Source organism: Talaromyces marneffei, chromosome 1 (assembly GCF_009556855.1).
Source record: "Talaromyces marneffei chromosome 1, complete sequence".
In the NCBI taxonomy this organism is placed as follows: domain Eukaryota; kingdom Fungi; phylum Ascomycota; class Eurotiomycetes; order Eurotiales; family Trichocomaceae; genus Talaromyces; species Talaromyces marneffei.
This window is the reverse complement of record NC_072348.1, coordinates 2,149,674-2,167,639: the sequence shown is the minus strand read 5'-3', so window position 1 is coordinate 2,167,639 and position 17,966 is coordinate 2,149,674. Positions and strand designations below refer to the sequence as shown.

Genomic DNA, 17,966 nt, shown 5'->3' with positions numbered 1-17,966 from the left:
CGTAGCATAGCAAAATAAGCGGGATTATTGGAATAGTGGAGATAACTATATCGTCTAAGAACCTGTAGTACCACCTTGCAAGGCTTGCCGTATTCATTTCTATCAATTATTGCTTGCAAAGCCAACAAAGGGAGTTCTTGGCAGCTCTGATGCTAGGACGGTGAAGTCATTCCCACCCATCAGCCCTGTAAACCGGAGATTGAGGACGCAAGGACGGGTCTACGATCCACAATGCGAACTTGTGCGTAGATTGCAAGTTTCGTATGGTCTGGCCTTCAACGAGGCTTATCAACTTCTATGGTAAGCGACCCGTAGTGGGATAGCCCTGCGAGGGAGTCCGAAGAAAGTAGGCTCGTCGCTGCGGCAACCGTTCCATTGTTGACGCAAGTATATCCTCCCCCCACGGTAGCTCGAGGAACTTCATACATATCCACACCTTGCTCTCTCCATAACTACCATTGAGTTATACCTCTCGATAATTGCAGTTCGCTTTCAATTATTGTTGCTACAAAAACTACAAACTATCTCGCTGTTTATCTTTACTAGAAACATAAGACCTTCACTGCCCTAGGGAACACCCTCCGGCAAGGCTAAGTTTCTAGCGTTTTTGTTCTTTTTATTGTCGAGATCGGAAGCTGACCAAGTTGAGATTCTGATAGGGAAACGTAAGGACGGGTTCGAGTCCGAAAGCCTCAAGGCTCAAGTTAGAAAATATTACGATCGAGAGTCATTCGATATCTGCTTGAACTGTTGGCAGAGAAGTGACTTCGGCGGCGCTCCGCCCAATTTTCGTCGTGTGAAGGTCCGTATAGTTCGAAAGTTAGATGAAAGCAGTGACTGACACGGTGCTGACAGAATCCGATCTGAACGATAAGCGAGACGTTTAAAATATATCAATCACCATATCAACCATGCTTGTGAGCCCATCGAGCGGCATGCAGAGGCATCAGCGCCAGCACCGGCGACAAAACTCCATCCCAGTTGCTCTGGAGGCAACCAAGCCACCACACCTTCCAGCAGCAGCCATGCAGCGCTACTCAATGCATAAACGAGGGATGAGTTTGAACCAGCCGAGTGCCAACCTGCAACCCAACCCTCTATCAACAAGCCAAAGCCAATATACAAACGTTCTACGTGAAGCGCAACAGCAACGAACAAGTCAACTTAACCAGCAGTCCTACTTTGACGAGCCTCAAAATCAAATATTGTCCAATGCAGATAGCCAACGACTTGAGACAAGAGGTCTAAACGTTTATACTAACCAATATAGCAATGAAAATTCCCCCATAAATGCTTGCATGAGCTCGGGTGGGCTGAACATCAAAAATACGAATATAAGAAATCGTCAACTCAAGCCCGCTATTCAGCCCATGCAGCAACAGCAACAACAACCCAGCCAGGAAACCATGATTTTTGCCGAGAATCAGCTCATTGGGGATGGAACATGGAATGCCTATCTAGTCAATCAATCCATGCTAGCTCAAATGTACGACCTAAGGCGTGCATCTGTTCAGTCGGATATATCTCAGCAGCCCTACATTCCATCAACACCACCGAAACAGGTGCAGTCCAGTGCGTCTACAGACCCTAAAGACATTTGTTACTATGCTGACCAGACATTTAGATTACGTACCAATCACCCCGGACACAACGCCGTTTCGCAGAGGTACAGAGTTTGCTCCTTTTATGCAAAACGTACATGCATCGCCTATCAAGAATATAGTCTATCAGACTCAGCCTGCCTATATGCAGAGAGCCAAGTCACTTCAAGGAGTCCCAGGAAGCAATTATGCCGAGCCCAAGATTGATGTTCCATCCCCCCCTAATACTGCCCCCGTTGACTATGATTGTTATGATTTACTTACTTCACAGGAGAGTGATTTCGAAAGTACAGAGTTCCAACATGTACCCAAGAGCATGTCTATCAAATCGGAGGATCACGAATCCTACAACACACAAATTCTTTCCACCACCAACTCATTCCAGTCGTCGCCTGAGATAGCATATATGCCACTACCAAACTCGAGTCTGATCAAGGCACCCAAAGTTCCCATCAGCGTGGCCACTCCATCCAAGCCAAGCTCAACAAAATCGAACAGTCCAACACCAGATTTTTCGCCAAGCAAAACTAGACTGTCTCCCAAGGTCGCTTCTATTGATAGTCTGAATCTTGATGCCCGGGTCCAAGCTTCAATCACTGAGACAGGAATCACCATTGATGAGATTGCAGCTTACATTTCCGGACCCGATCCCGTTGACGGAAAATGGGTTTGCATTCACCCTGGCTGTGACAGGCGTTTTGGAAGAAAAGAAAACATCAAATCTCACATCCAAACACACCTTGGTGATAGACAGTATAAATGTGACCATTGTGAGAAATGCTTTGTTCGTGGACATGACCTAAAACGGCACGCCAAGATACATACTGGTGACAAGCCTTACGAATGTCTTTGTGGAAATGTCTTTGCGCGACATGATGCCTTGACCCGTCACCGACAACGAGGTATGTGCATCGGAGGTTACAAAGGTGTTGTTCGAAAAACAACCAAGCGTGGTCGCCCTAAGAAGAGCCGCCCAGACATGGAGGAACGACAAGACAAAGCTGCCCGAACACGCGAAAAAGTTTCCGGTAACTCGGCTACCATTTCTATGTCTAGTTCTGACAGCTCGTGCAGCTCGCCTCCTTCTGATGGATTTGAGAGCATGAGTATCCAAGCATCTAGTCCATTGGAAGACATGGCCATGTTTGAGTCAGCAAATTACTGCTTGCCATCTGAGGTTTTCTCTTTCACACCACCCGCATCTCCAGGGTTCAGCACTGGCCATCATTCTTCACCAGGCCAGAGCTCTCGTTCCTACAGCCCATTGAGCGATGTGGGATCCATGTCTCGTACTTCATCCAGACATCCTCTTGAAGATATTTCTGAGGAAATTCCCGATCTACCACCAATTTCAGAGGCTGCCGGTTGCTTTGACCCAGAGCCAGAAAATTCCCTGCAAACAGATCTTCCTTCATCCGCGATTGTGCCAGCCTTGACACACTCTACAGCTGGATCTGATATTGATATCTTCATCAACAACAATTCCAGCTTCTCGGACTTTGGCCCCGAGTCAGGCATACCAAATGATATGGACCTATTCTCTGGCAAATCTGTCGGCGTCAACGACAGCGATTTCTTTTTGGACTTCAACGACGACCATACAACTGATGCTTTCTTCTAATGATGTGTCGGTTTTCTATTTCTTTTGTTTCAAAAGTGATTCATGCCTCTTTCTCACTCCGCATTTGAAGTGGGTATCACGACTATTTAACGACCTGCAACGATTCTCCTATGTTTCGGATCCCCCTAATGCGATCATTGATAGACCTTGCTCTTGGACGGAACGATTTTTAATGAACCTGTACAACATTCGATTCACCTCTAGTGTGTAACATCATGGCAATTATGTGGACGGTCAAGCGATAATGTTTTTGATTTTTTGTTATGTCTGTTTCTATTTCGGGTTCATGATATGCATGTAACTCCTCTCTAGGGAGCTTTGAGTTGCTATGTACCGCCATAATGATTATGGCTATGGTTTTCGATTTTGTTTCGTGCTATTTTTATTTTTATTTTCCTTTTACTTGGAGTCTTTTTATGTTCAACTTTCCTGGGACTGACTATACCTTGGCTGTTTTCTTGTCATGTTACTTTCCAATGATTGTGTGCGTTTCTTTCTATTTCAGGACCTTGCGAATATGCCTCGAGATAACTAGGCTAGCATTGAATGGATTAATAGATTGTTCCAAAATAAAATAAGTAAATCGTAGCTCAGGCGCCTATTATGAAGATCGTAGGACACATAAATCAATGTAGTAGTTCATTCTCGTATCTAAGATGTTCTAGCGAATACATGCCTATCGATGCAATAACTGTAAAAATAGGAAACCCTCACTCAACGCCATGTATCTTGGGTTCATGTCTCAAACCAAGCAATACTCAACTCAACAGCATGCTCATCCCCATCCCCATGAGCAAACACTTTACTTTGTACGTGACCCTTGGGAACTTTGTCGGCGAAGAAAGTGGTGTTACCATTGTAGGTCAATTTATTGTCGTCGGAGATCTGTTTCGTTGATTAGGTTAGCTATTTGTTCTTCGTTTTCGATGTAGAGAGAGAGAGAGAGAGAGAGAGAGAGAGAGTTAGATCTTACTTCAAATAGTGCAGGGTTATGAATTTGATGGCCGCACGTAAAGACGTCCTTTACGAAGCCGCAGGATCCTCTGCGTGTTTGAACATGGAAGCCGCCTGGAAACCAACATTTAGCACTATGCATTGATAATTGGAAAAAGCAAGAGCATACCAGTGACATCCGTCGCTTTGAATGTCGCACATGTACCAGACGTAAACCAAGTACCGCCGCTGATGAGACAACCACGCTGCTGTTGATCACCCGTATAGACACGCAGATTTCCTCGACGAGGCTCTACAGGACCCGTTGGCTCGGGTTGCCCGGGTTGATGAGTTGCCGTAGGACGTGGCTTTGAAGGCGGAGCTGAGCGTTTGGGGATGTAGCGAATACCAGAGCTGGGACAGTTTGATCCTCCTCCAACTGGAAGTGATGTTAGTCCTTTTCTTGTGATTTGAAAGGAGGTACATAATATTGATGTGACTTACCTGCATCAGCTGGCTCAAATTTTCCAGTCTGTAAGCGCCCAGCAACATGATGATGATACCAAATCTCATTGAAAGCCCCCCCGTGGCATCTTATAGTGACTCGTGCGCCGTGAGCCTCATTAAGAGCATTTTCAATGTCCACTTTTCTGTACGTCACATCATGTGAGGGTACAATACCAGCGTTTGATAGGGTCTGAAAAGAAACTAGTCAGTCCACTATCCATGACCGCTAAGTATGTCTGACAAACCTTGTAAGAAGGCAAACCCTTGAACAAGTCCACCGCCTTATCAAAATAATCAACAACCTCCTCCTGAGGAACATAACCAGAATAACACTTTGTCTCCAGCGTGCTTATGCACGTGCCGTGCTTGTTCCACTCATGCTCCCACAGATTAGCGTCATCGCCGCGGAAGTCTTTCCAGTATTCACTCATATACTCAAGTAGATCACTACGGCCACCATCAACCAAAATCAATGATATATTGCCATACCGCCTGTGGGAATCACAGTATTCATCGAACCCACCATCGCAATGATCTGGCCTACAAGAATGAGTTAGCATATTAACTGCTTTAACACGCCTCAAGTAGAGGATGTAGCATACCACAATCCATGTATCGTCCACGAGTCATCCGGCCCGATAGCCGGATCTGCATCCCAGAACTGAGTTTGCAGGAAATGACCACCCGGATAATTAAAACAGCATGTATCTTGACCATCAAACTTGGCCTGACAGCTCATCTCTGGCTTGGGACATGATGAAAATTGTTTGGATGACAGGTCTGCTGGATTCTCGGAGCTCAAGAATGGAAGCGCTCCTGCTGTTATGGCCTTAAGGATCCGTTGCGGGCTCGGGATGTATTGCGAGAAAGGTACCAGCTCCATCCTCTGGATTGTTGAGGACGCGAAGCTTGATAAAGTATTTTAGTGGTAGTGATAGATGCAAACTAATGAAGATGAAGGAAATGGAAGTCTTGAATATATAGAGATGCAGGTACAGGTCACCTGGGTTGTTGAAATGATGTGGTTGGTAGGTTGTTACCGGTACTGGTTAGTGAAGTGAGGCGCTCGCGGCGCATGACCTCCGGGCTGCCTAAAGCTAAATTCTAACGAAGCTAACGAAGCTAACGGAGTCAACCTTGAATCAGCCTGTGGTCCTATGCAGGTATGGATAAATACTGATTGCTTCTATCAAGGTAATTTATAGACGAAGTCAAATCACAAATCAGATAGGAGTGGATTATTCTCGTTCAATGTGCTCCAACTTTGCTGAGCGGGGTATCTTCAATAACGTAGTTCATAAATACATGTACATCAATCACTGTATGTACAGCGATCAGTTCGTCGCTTCTCTTTTCTCCTTGCTTTCGATCTCGCGTTCTTTCCAGAGCCTGAGAACTTCAAATCCTACTTCCACCGCGATCAAAAGAATGATGATCCATTCAAGGCGCAGACCGTGAGTTTCACTGAGCCTCTCCCGCAGCACATTCGCAATGTCTTGTGCGTAGTCCATTCTCTCATTCAAGACCTTTATGCGAATTCCGACATCCAATGCTCTACCCACTTCCTCATAATAACCTTCGAGGCCGAGCTCATGTCGACTGTCCCAAAAGATGTCGGGTAAGGAATCGGTCAGTTCAGAGTAAAGGTTCAACTGTGCTCGAACGCTGAGTAATTGTCCCGTCTTTCGGAGAATGAAATCTCTTGTATAAGGTAGTCGTGACCCTTGTGAAAGCAGGGTTGGAATGTTCCGCGTCGATTCGAAATAGTCAGAGAGTAGACTTTCCAACACGGCAAGCTTCGTGCTGCGTGCCAATCCAGACGAAAATGCAATCTTTGTCAGCACGGTATCAACAGACTGGCGATTGGGAGAGCTTGGCTGTGAGCAGTCACTAGTTTTGGTGCCAAGTATGATAGTATCGCCCTTGATGGAGCTGCTTTCTCGTTGCGGATTCTCGATGAAGTCCATGTTTTCCGTCTCGAGGTTATCTGTATGTGGATTCTCGGCTGCGGGGAGAAGTGTCCTGGAAGCTAAATATGAAGTGAACCCATCTGGGAGTGACCACGCGACAACAGTTCCTGACGGAAACACAAAAACATCGCCAGTTTCGTCAGATCCCAGATTGGTAGCCTCCGGGTTTGTCATGCGCCGTACCGAGTCGATAGGGACCTGTATATGGACGACTTGAGGGTAAAGCCCAGTATCGAAGGGATCTGGTTCGTAGCCTTTTTCTTGTAATATATCTCTGACTTTCGTTATATTGAACTGCTCAGCTACCGCGTATGCAGTGACCGTCTAACCAAGAATTAGCATTAACTACAAGCACAGTAGACCGCCAACTATACCTTGAGTTCACCTAGCCCTTGTTCCAAAAGCTGCGTCTTTGACAGAATACCACTCCTCGTACGTTGTGCCTCGACTGCAACTCGGCGTAGCGATGAGTTGGCAGCTGGTGATCGGGCTAATTTTCGCCGCTGTGATTGACTTCCAGATGACCCAGCATCCTCTTCAGTCGGCGGTTCGGTTGCGCCATGCTTTTGTAAGTTTCGGGCACTCAAATAGGAGAAATCTCTTCGTAGACGTAGACTGAGCAAAGGTGCTATATGCCGAGGGCGATGTAGAGGCTGTGTTGCAATTTGGCGACATGCTGAACATATATAGGACGGTTCGACATGGCGTGAAAAGGCCTGGACCATGCCCGGTTTTGCCGAATACTGTCTAAAATAGTTCATCAGGAATAAAAACAGCGATCGAGTGAAACAGAAATGGAAGAGACCACTGAGTTCATCCCGAATAGCCGTATCACACAGCCTGTTGACAGAGATTCAATTGATGGGATGGTTAGACCGCGTTGATAATCGCGGTGGGTCTTCTCAAGCTCCCTCCTCGGCTCCTCCCTTCAGGCTTCCACGGCGTCATTAGTTAACTAGTTAAGTTACGCATGAGCTGCTTAGTCATCATCACATCACAGTTACCCCGACGAAGCTCCGCATTCGCAAGGAAGTCACAGCTTCCAACGCGCTCACCTGGCGCTAAGAATGGATTTACCAGGTGTTGCTGATGGCAGCAAGGATGCCGATTCTCTGAAAATCAAGTCGCAGTCCGCCGAGTCTGCCTCCCATCCCCCCACCACCGAATCCTCCCTCCATGACGACGAGCGGATTGGCGAGGACCCCGATGCACGGGAGCAGGACGATTCCGCCGACGATGATGATGAAGAAGAAGAAGAAGATGAAGACGAAGACGACGAGGAGGAGGATGATGATGAGGAGGAGGAGGAGGAGGAGGAGGAAGACGAGGAGCCTCGGTTGAAGTATGTTTACTTGACGAAATGCCTACCTTCATTATATCGCACGGGCGACGCAACAAGTGCACTTCTAGTGGGAGGAGATAGAATGGTATAGTACCCGCGTCATCGAAAGACTGAGAGTGCCCAAACTAACTTGGTGGAATTCTCTAGATCGTCGGAACACATAACGGTAACATTGTGAGTATACCTGGCTTTGGGTGACGCTAAGCCTACCACTAATTCTTCGCAGAATGTGCTATCGTTACCGACGCTCAAAGCCCTCCGTGTTTATACAGCGCATTCTGCAAGCGTGACTTCCATTTCAATATCTCCATCATTATTGTGTCATACTATAACACGACACAATGCGATCAGCAAATCTACTGAAGAAGAGGACATCCCATCTCCCAATGCATCTGTTCGATCGAAGGGCAAACCCGCGAACACCCCCGGGCTACCACCAACGCCCTCAAATTCTATACATATAGCGACCTCATCGATAGATGGTAATATCTGCGTGTATTCGCTGCTTGATCCGAAGGATGTTCTTCTCCGAAACTTTGGCCGGCCAGTCCAAGCTGTGACATTGTCTCCAGATTACAAGAGTGATAGGCAATATATTTCAGGTGGTCGTGCTGGGCAGCTGATTCTTACTGTTGGAGGTCGACCAGGTACAACAGAGAAGTCTACAACCTTAAGCGGTGCGGCTTCAACGGCTGGATGGCTAGGATCTCTAGGCTTGGGTGCCAACTCGGGAAGAGATACCGTCCTACATAGTGGTGAAGGAGCAATAAACACCATAAAATGGTCATTATCCGGAAAGTACGTGGCGTGGGTGAACGAAGAAGGTATCAAAATCATGCGATCGAATCTACATCTGGAGGCAGCCGACGCAGAATTTGCGTGGACACGAATAAGACACATAGACAGGCCGAATCGACCACAATGGGAGGAAATGGCTAGTGTCTGGAAAGCGCATGCCGAATGGGTGGACATGAAATCATTTGAAATACCCGAAAATAACGATACCGAATCGATCTTAGGGCAGCAGATTCCTAGTGGTTCATCAGAAGTCGAAAAGCTTGTAGTCGGCTGGGGCGGTACAATTTGGGTCATCAACGTATATCCGGATCGTACACCACCTCCTGGAACACGAGCAGGAAACAGAAAGCTCGGAGACGCCGAGGTTGTCACAATGTACGTATTTGGTCAACCCATCTCACATCCTATCGTGAAGCTAACACACAGCAAGTTTACGAACCGACTCCATCATATCCGGCGTTGCCATGTACAGTCCAAAACTTCTACTGGTTTTAGCATACCTGGAAAGTAATAATAGTGACCTCGAGGAGCAACCACAGAGTAGTCGTCGACACAAGGCAGCTGAACCCGAACTTCGTCTAATCGATCTCGAAACTCAGGAAGAAGTTAGCGCCGATACGCTGTCAGTCACTCGCTATCAAAATCTTAGTTCATCCGACTATCATATGAGTATTATGAGACCACCGCGCATAACAGCGGCTGCTGTACAACGAGGTGCCTTGGGTGCTTTAGGCACAGGTCTTTTGGACGCAACATTATATCCAGCCAGACTTTTCACGTCAAGCGCTAGTATACGAAGTAGTGGCAGCAATGGCGATAGAGGCTCTGAAAGAGTTGCGGCATCATTCATGTCCAGCTCCATTTCGGGAAGCACCACCATCCCAAAAGAGGTTCAGACTCTTTCCGCTGCGAAGGGCCTCAAGATATTTGTTCATAGTCCGTATGACTGCATTGCAGCCATGTCGAGAAATTTGTCGGATCATCTGGCATGGTTGGAATCCCATCAGAAGTATGAAGAGGCATGGGTCCTCGTTGACCAGAACCCGGGCATTTTAAGCCCACCGACCGAGACACAGCCCGAAGCTTTTGCGAGATCTCAGACTAGTCTGGCCGATTTCTTTGCCGATGACAGTTCCTCAATCATGACGGCAGGTCAGCCGCTGAGCGCTAATGCTAGAAACGAGAAACGTCGTATTGGCGAACTCTGGATCGAGCAACACATTCAGAATAACGGTTGGGCAACTGCTGGCGAGATCTGTGCTAAGGTCCTCGATATTCCTGATAGGTGGGAACACTGGATCTGGAAATTTGTTGAAGCGGGCAAGTATGACGAAATTGCACAGTATATTCCTGTGAACACACGACCTCCTCTTCCATCGGCTATTTTTGATGCTTTCATTGAGCATTACGTGTCTCATAATCGTCAAACATTCGAGCATTTGTTATCTCAATGGCCCGAAGAACTTTTCGATATTGGACAAGCAATTTCAACCATTGAAGACTGCTTAGAGTCGGAAAAGATACCAAGTGATTCAAACGACTGGCGAATTCTGATAGGTGGCCTTGGAAAACTATTCCTGGCTAACGGACAGCATCGAGAAGCTTTGCGGTGTTACATACGCCTACAGGATGCGGAAGAGGCCCTGCGTCTGATTAGTGAATACCGTTTAGCAGACGCTATTTCTGACGATGTTTTGAATTTCATCTTACTTCGTGTCTCTAAATTTCAACTGGCGAAAGCTCCAATTCCAGAGTTGGAGCAAGCAACCGCGGAGTCTATCAGTATTCTGGTTAGGGAGGCGTACAATGGTATCGTCCGTCCAGAAACAGTGGTTTCCCAGTTGTACACCGCATCTGGACGCCTTTACCTCTTTTTCTACCTTCGTGCACTGTGGAAAGGCGAAGCTCACCCATCAAAAGCAGAGGCAAAGCCTCAGCTTCGTGGGCGCGGTCGCCATACTAGAGACGCAGCAGAAAAGCTCGCCGCTGATGAAGGCAGAAGTCTTGTTGAGCCATTTGCAGATATTACTTTAGATCTCTTTGCCGACTACGACAGACAATTGCTTATGGATTTTCTGCAAGCGAGCACAGCTTATTCATTTGACGAGGCTTGTAGGATCTGTGAAGAGAAACACTACACGTCAGAACTTATCTATCTTTTGTCTAAGACAGGGCAGACAAAGCGAGCTCTTAATCTTATACTTTCTGATTTGAACGATGTCTCCCAAGCAATCAACTTTGCGAAGTCGCAAGATGATCCCGACTTGTGGGAGGACCTACTCAATTACTCAATGGACAAACCAGCCTTCATCCATGCCTTACTTACCGAAGCCGGCACATCTATTGACCCTATCAAACTCGTGCGGCGTATTCCAAGTGGGCTGGAAATTGAAGGGCTCCGCGATGGCCTTACTAGGCTACTTCGAGATCACGACATCCAATCAAGTATAAGTCAAGGGGCAGCCAAAGTGCTGCAAGGTGAGGTTGCAATTGGAATGGATGCCTTGAGACGAGGCCAACGGCGGGGAATCAAGTTTGATGTTCGCAAACCATCTGATGTTGAAAGCGTACCAGAAAAGCCAATTGGCAGTGAAGATGCTGGCGATGCTGTTCCTGAAACAGATAACGATGATGTTCATTTGAGCACAACTGGCCTGGTTGCTAGGTCTCGTCGTGTTTTACCTGGTCAATGCGGAGGCTGTTTGGAGCATTTTCATGAAAATGGTAAGTTACGGCAACTTTCCGATGCAGCATACGTGTGGAGCGTGCTTCTAATAAATTATGTGTTATAGAAAAGGAACTATTGGTGGGATTCGCATGCGGCCATGTCTTCCATCTGTCTCACGTCCAAGAACCGGTTCACTCCCACGATAACGAGTCGACGAATTCCAGCGAGACAACACAGGAGCTCTCCACTGCCGCGAAAGATGACACTGAAAACGAGTCTCAGTTCTATACAACGTCTCACACTGTGGGACCTAAAGTCATCACTGCCCGATTAATACGAGATAAGATTGGAGACGGATGCAGGATATGCGCCATAAACAGGCAGGTAGCCAATGCTGCGGCTCCAGGAAATGTGTAGCCACAGCTCACTCACATCAACCCTGTCTCATTTACTTGGAGATGAAACGTTTTGTTGGTTTGCAATTTGCATTATGTGTTCGTTACCCGTTTCGCGCCTTTGCATTGATACCCATTCTCCACAAGTCGCAGAAGAACCCGCGACTCTGCATTCTACTTTATGCATATTATCCCTGTTCTAGGGGATTTTCATTATCGTTCGCCTATTACCACGATGAACAGACCTGTATTCTACAGTTATTTGACATTTTACCACTGCAATGTATCCAGTTGAAATTACAATATCTTGACAATGTTGAAGCATCTGGCTGCCAGTTGAAGTTGATATGTAAGAAGAGTATGACAGCCCTAAATCAGCCCTAATCAATTAAATTACCAGGTACGGATTGCGCTAAGCATTCCGATTTGACCCCTCAATCCGAGTCAATCAGGCACCGTCCAACCACAAGCAAGGTTTGTAACAACTCCTGCTGAGTATCGTATCCCCATTTTGAATAACAAAGCATTTTCCCTCCATTTGAGGGCTCTTTGATTTTGAGCCTATCTGGCTCTGCGATTCTTGTGATTATGCTCAATTTACTGCGACAGCAGATAAGACTCCGATGATGTCATCCCCTAGCAGGCGTATCATTGGCTCTGAACCCCGGATGGCGCCATCGCGGGGAATTTTTTTCAGATGAGGCTCCAATTTCTTCAACTCTTATAGAAAGTGACCTTTACTGCATGATGGTTGTCAATTTTTTTGCTATTTTCACTTCTATAAACTTGTTTTGCTGTTTGTCTAAATCTCTCTCTCTCATTTATTCAACTTTCAAGACCTTATCATCCGTTGAGAGCATGGTGCAATTTTCAGACCGCGCAGAGGAAGTACGCAATGTACGTTGACAATCAATTGACGAGAAAACTTACTCTGACCTCTCATTTGAGGCTTCTAAGCACTTGGCTAACGAGCATCTTTGATTCAGCTTCTCGGCGCCGTACAAGACCTCCTCATTCCGTTCATAAGTTCCGCAGACTCTGTTCCAACCTCGAACGGGCACTCCACGAATGGCATAAACACCGATATCAGCACGCTGAGCACGTATCTTGTTGATTATAAGCATCCGGAAGAGCTTCAGAAACGTTTAAGGCTTGATTTGCCATCGGCAGGACAAGGACAAGATGGTCTCCTCCAAGTACTTCAACAAGTACTACGGTACTCGGTCAACACCTGGCATCAAGGGTTTTTGGACAAGCTATATGCCTCTACGAATGCGCCGGGAGTAGCCGCGGAACTCATCCTCGCAACCTTGAACACAAACGTCCACGTATATCATGTATCACCGGTTTTGACATTGATTGAGAAACACACGGCGAAGGAATTGGCATTATTGTTCGGTCTCAATGGGCCTCATTCCGGCGGTATCTCCGTCCAAGGTGGATCGGCATCCAATACCACCTCTATCGTAATAGCAAGAAACGTGCTATACCCCAAGACCAAAACCGAGGGCAATGGCAACTACCGATTTGTCGTTTTCACGAGCGGCCATGGGCATTACAGTATTGAGAAGGCAGCTCAGATGCTCGGACTTGGAAGTAATGCTGTCTGGGCCGTGCCTATCGACAAACAAGGCCGCATGATCCCGTCAGAGTTGGAAAAACTGGTAGAGAAGGCCAAAGCCGAAGGTCGAACTCCATTCTATGTCAACGCTACTGCCGGTACCACCGTTTTGGGTTCGTTTGATCCATTCCACGAGGTGGCAGCAATCTGCAAGAAACACAATCTCTGGTTCCACATCGATGGCTCGTGGGGCGGATCATTCATCTTCTCTGCCCGTCACAAGAACAAGCTCTCGGGAGCAGAAAAAGCGAATAGTATCGCTATCAACCCACATAAGATGCTCGGGGTACCTGTAACTTGTTCATTCCTATTAGCGGCAGATATCCGTCAATTCCATCGTGCAAACACACTACCTGCCGGATATCTGTTCCATAGCAACCCGGAATTGGACCAGACGAATGGTGACTTTAATGGGGATCTGACTGCCGACTTGCAGATCGACTCGCCAGAAGTCTGGGATCTAGCCGATTTGACCCTCCAATGTGGTCGTCGAGCCGACTCACTCAAACTGTTTCTGAGCTGGACATATTATGGCTCTCAAGGTTACGAAAGCCAGATAGACGAAGCCGCCGATACGGCAGCATATCTGGCAACTCTCATTGACAGTCACCCTGATTTTATTCTTGTTAGTGAGAATCCGCCGCCATGCCTTCAAATATGCTTCTACTATGCGCCTGGCAAGCGTCTCGTGTACGAAGCCGACGGATCAAATGATTCAAATGATGTGCGCGCCGCGAAGAATAGCAGAGTAACTGAAGAAGTGACTCACGCGATTGTGAGCAAAGGTTATATGGTTGATTATGCGCCACCAACTGGTGGTGATTTTGACCTCAGGGGCAAGGGGAAGTTCTTCCGCTGTGTCGTTAATATATCGACTGAGAGACGGACAGTGGAAGGTCTGATTCGTGCTATTGAAGAAGCTGGCCCAGCGGCCATTCAGAAGTTGAACGTCCATTCATCGGTTTAGAATAGAATGTCGTAAATGTTGTGTATATAGTAGACATTGTTGACGTGTTATCCGCGTTTGACACCTATATAGACTTTCCTTGTGATTAGAATTACATGAACAGTTTCAAGAGGCCCTCATAGTTTTATTTTCACAGTACAAGCATGTATCCTTGGAAGGACAATTTAATGGTAGGAGCAATAAGCTTTGCAACCTTGGAACGTTGAAGTACGATTTGGATATACCATAAATCATACACATTTGGCAGATATCTAACGTATATTCACAGGTCTTGCGGAACGTCTTGGCGCTGAATGACAACTGCCTCGATGCCACTTCCCAAAAACCGTATATTCTCAAGCTCACCGGTGGGGTTGATAACTCTACCCAGGGGCTCCAGGTACATTTTGAAACAGACACCCAGTATCACAATAATGCTAAAGCTCGGCTTTGACAGGGCGGCATAACTCATGCGTTTGCTATCGAGTTCGCCAACCAGACTGAAGCGAGGCATTACTTGGAGAGGGATCCTGTGCATCGAAAGTGCGTATCGGACGTTTGCCCGCTTGTTGAGACGTTTATAGTGATTGACTACACTCCTGGAGCCTTTTAGATGTTCAAAAATCACAACCTAGCTGGTGACAGTGGGAGGCATTAAGAGATTGCATAAGACGTGACGTCTTTAGTTTGTTGAAGAATGTGAGACACATTATAAACGAATAAACATGAAATTATGACAAGGGCATCAAAGCTCAACTGCGAAGTTCAACTCGCTTTTCCAACACTGCTCTCGCTTCTGCCTCCGTCAGCGTCTCAATTTCTAGTTCGCTCAATACTTCGCGCGCGCTTTCATTGTTGGCGAATAATTTCCTTTCCACTTCCCATAGCCCCAACTCAGCTTCACGAGACTCAGTGTTATCGTCTGATTTGGTACCCTGAGGTTTGATTCTGAGACCTAGAAGGACCAGACTCTCACTAAGTTTGCGCATGACTCGGCCTGCTTCTCCTTGATAATCGGTTGAAGAGGAATGATGGCTAAGAGAGCTGTCAATGACTCCGCACAGATGGTCGATGTCACTTGTAAGCTGGGATACGCCAGCGGCAGAGAAGGAATGTCGCAAGATAACGTTGTCCAGTATAAAAGTTTGCAAGGACAAAAGGACTTGTCTGTTGATCCTCCTCAGAGGTGCCGTACCTAAGACGCGAGCAAGGAAAGAGAGATTTGAGGATATAATGCGAACTGTATGGGTAAGCTCGGAGGTAAGGGGATGAGGATAGCTTGCTGAAGGTGCAGAGAGCGAAGACCACATTGACACGCGAGAATAGGGTCTGAGAGACGACTGAACTTCAGAAGAGAATGTAGATACTATGATACTTTCGGAGCGTAGTCTGAGGCGGCGATACGCTGATGCGGTTTCGTCGAACAAGGCACCCTCAGAGCTTCGTCCTTGGCTAGTCTCCGCAACCGCCTGGGAGGTCCTCTGAGCCACTTCGGCGACTGACATTGGGCCGACAACATTCTTTCCATCGCCTTGATTCCGTCGGACGCGATCCTGAAGCTCATACCACAAGTCAAGAAAGAAGACATCATCACTCCAGTCTTGCATCTTCTTTTCTAGGTACTCCGCGCTTCCGAAGATTCGACACAGCCGGTCGAGACCGGCTACTCCTTCGAGACTCCCTTGATCAGCACCTTGTACCGTGCGGCCAATGGTAGATGTCATTGCAAGGTAAGCCTCTAAGCCAGAATGTAGACGTTCGTGGAATTGGTCGAATATTGTTATTTGAATATCGATCAAAAATCGTAGTTTCTGGCTGAACGAGGACAGTGGTCTATACAGGTCCGTTATTGTTTCCAGGAGGTCATTAACCCTAATGGCAGCACTTGTTGGTTTGGTGACATTAGCATCGACGCCATCATGGTCAATTTGCCCGCTTTCTGGCGTATCAATAATATCTTTGTATCGAGATAAAGCAAACTCCTTTTCAACCTGGAGCCACCGTTCGAACCAATTTTTTTGCGTAAGAACTTCTGATGCTAGTCCCTTCCAATTCTCAGTGGAATATGGATTGGGAAGGTAGTTCCATGTTTGCCGGAGGTCATCATCAAATTTTATGAGTTCGTGAATAAAATGGCTAAGTAGTTGTGGATTTGTCTCCACTTGTGGAAGGAAATTGTCAATTTTCCGCCTGACCATGGGAAGAAGAGATGTGATAAAGGCATTGATTGCGCTCACGAAATGCCATCTCAAACCGTCATCCACAATATCGGCTCGTCGATCTAGCACGGGTTGTAGATAAGTCGTGAAGAAACCAACATAAGTACTTATCAGGTCAGAAATATGCGACAGGAAGTATTCCGGCTTTAAATAAGTCAGTCTCTGAATTCCTAATGTACTGTTGAAATTTACCTTATCAAGCCTATTGGTTGGCTTAGCACCACTGAAGTGATACTTGAAGCGGAGCTCCAATGGATGCATCATAACTTCTAGTGGCAATAGCACTTGGATGTCTTCGTTCTGAAAGGATGAAGATGATACCGAGTAGGACTTGAGGTCACTGTATAATGGTATGCGCAAATAAGTATGCCGCCATTGTTGGCCAATGTGCAAGACGGTAACACGTACGGTTCTTGTAGGTCAAGCAACAAGTCGACACTTGTAACCCATTCTTGTATGAAAGCCTCATTAAGCACCAGTTCCCTGCTCGGCCATTTCAATTTATCAAGTACGTTCTGTAATCGGCCACTCAGACGATCCTGTAGCTGGTTCTTGACTGAATTCGCAAGCCGTTCGGCGTGGTCAACAAGGTGGGGAGCAGCGCCCTCAGCGGCGATTTGAGCTGCCTGCAACGAGGTGGATATATTTCGGAGGGTTTTGTATGGAGGTATCGCTGATGCCGGAGCACTGTCCACATATTCCAATGCATTCTTACTGCAGACCCGTCAGCAGGCCATATTGTCAGCATATTCACGGTTTAATTACCTCAATGCCTCTATCTCTTGCAATTGTGACAAATACCCCTTGGCAACATCAAGCCTTTGTAGCTTTTGCATGCTTGATTCGAATATACGGACGGCGTCATCGCTGGTTTCAGACTGGGTGATAATCATGAGGCGCCGGTCGATGTCTGCCTGCTCTTGGTTGAACGTTTCGACTTGTTTTCGGACGGCATCGCGATGGTCGTTGGAAGCCTTTGTAGCCTCCTCAAGTGCCTCCTGCGCCTCAACCAGCTGTAAAGCGTGAGTTTTATATTTAGTACGATGATTATCGTTCAAGTTGATGGCGGTCGCGTACCTGCTTGCGTTGTAACTCGTGCTGCGTTCGGAGGGTCTGTAGCAGCGAATCCAAGCTGTCGAGGTCCTCATCCGACTGTAGCTTATCATTCAAGTAATCTTCTACCCGCACGTACTCTTGTGAGGACAATGAAGCGAGCGGTGCAGCCATTGTAGTTGAATTGCGCGGGGGGAAGTGGCTACTCTGTTCATTCGGCAAAGAGGAATTGTTGTTGGTTATGACGTGTGGAGTCGCCGGGAGCTTGCTTCAGCTCCGGCTGGAGTCTACT

The 17,966-nt window shown here is 46.9% G+C and overlaps 6 protein-coding genes across 6 annotated transcripts; 3 read left to right on the top strand and 3 right to left on the bottom strand.

Moving 5' to 3' along the window:
* Positions 1-911: 911 nt before the first annotated feature.
* Positions 912-3,222, top strand: EYB26_000804 (uncharacterized protein; the record flags this gene model as incomplete). Its single annotated transcript, XM_054260118.1, has 2 exons — positions 912-1,572; positions 1,625-3,222. 2 exons carry the CDS (start codon positions 912-914, stop codon positions 3,220-3,222), a joined length of 2,259 nt encoding a protein of 752 aa, XP_054116093.1.
* A 735-nt stretch (positions 3,223-3,957) lies between these two features.
* Positions 3,958-5,545, bottom strand: EYB26_000803 (uncharacterized protein; the record flags this gene model as incomplete). The annotated part of the gene is made up of 6 exons (XM_054260117.1): positions 3,958-4,107; positions 4,196-4,290; positions 4,346-4,594; positions 4,660-4,852; positions 4,908-5,202; positions 5,265-5,545. The coding sequence occupies 6 exons, from the start codon at positions 5,543-5,545 to the stop codon at positions 3,958-3,960; spliced, it is 1,263 nt and encodes a 420-aa protein (XP_054116092.1).
* Positions 5,546-5,996: 451 nt separating this feature from the next.
* Positions 5,997-7,357, bottom strand: EYB26_000802 (uncharacterized protein; the record flags this gene model as incomplete). Its single annotated transcript, XM_054260116.1, has 2 exons — positions 5,997-6,956; positions 7,007-7,357. The coding sequence occupies 2 exons, from the start codon at positions 7,355-7,357 to the stop codon at positions 5,997-5,999; spliced, it is 1,311 nt and encodes a 436-aa protein (XP_054116091.1).
* A 342-nt stretch (positions 7,358-7,699) lies between these two features.
* EYB26_000801 (uncharacterized protein) lies at positions 7,700-11,857 on the top strand (the record flags this gene model as incomplete). The annotated part of the gene is made up of 5 exons (XM_054260115.1): positions 7,700-8,059; positions 8,122-8,148; positions 8,201-9,147; positions 9,203-11,496; positions 11,565-11,857. The coding sequence occupies 5 exons, from the start codon at positions 7,700-7,702 to the stop codon at positions 11,855-11,857; spliced, it is 3,921 nt and encodes a 1,306-aa protein (XP_054116090.1).
* Positions 11,858-12,693: 836 nt separating this feature from the next.
* Positions 12,694-14,423, top strand: EYB26_000800 (uncharacterized protein; the record flags this gene model as incomplete). The annotated part of the gene is made up of 2 exons (XM_054260114.1): positions 12,694-12,732; positions 12,822-14,423. The coding sequence occupies 2 exons, from the start codon at positions 12,694-12,696 to the stop codon at positions 14,421-14,423; spliced, it is 1,641 nt and encodes a 546-aa protein (XP_054116089.1).
* Positions 14,424-15,154: 731 nt separating this feature from the next.
* Positions 15,155-17,848, bottom strand: EYB26_000799 (uncharacterized protein; the record flags this gene model as incomplete). The annotated part of the gene is made up of 5 exons (XM_054260113.1): positions 15,155-16,765; positions 16,814-16,961; positions 17,030-17,335; positions 17,387-17,634; positions 17,699-17,848. 5 exons carry the CDS (start codon positions 17,846-17,848, stop codon positions 15,155-15,157), a joined length of 2,463 nt encoding a protein of 820 aa, XP_054116088.1.
* Positions 17,849-17,966: the final 118 nt, after the last annotated feature.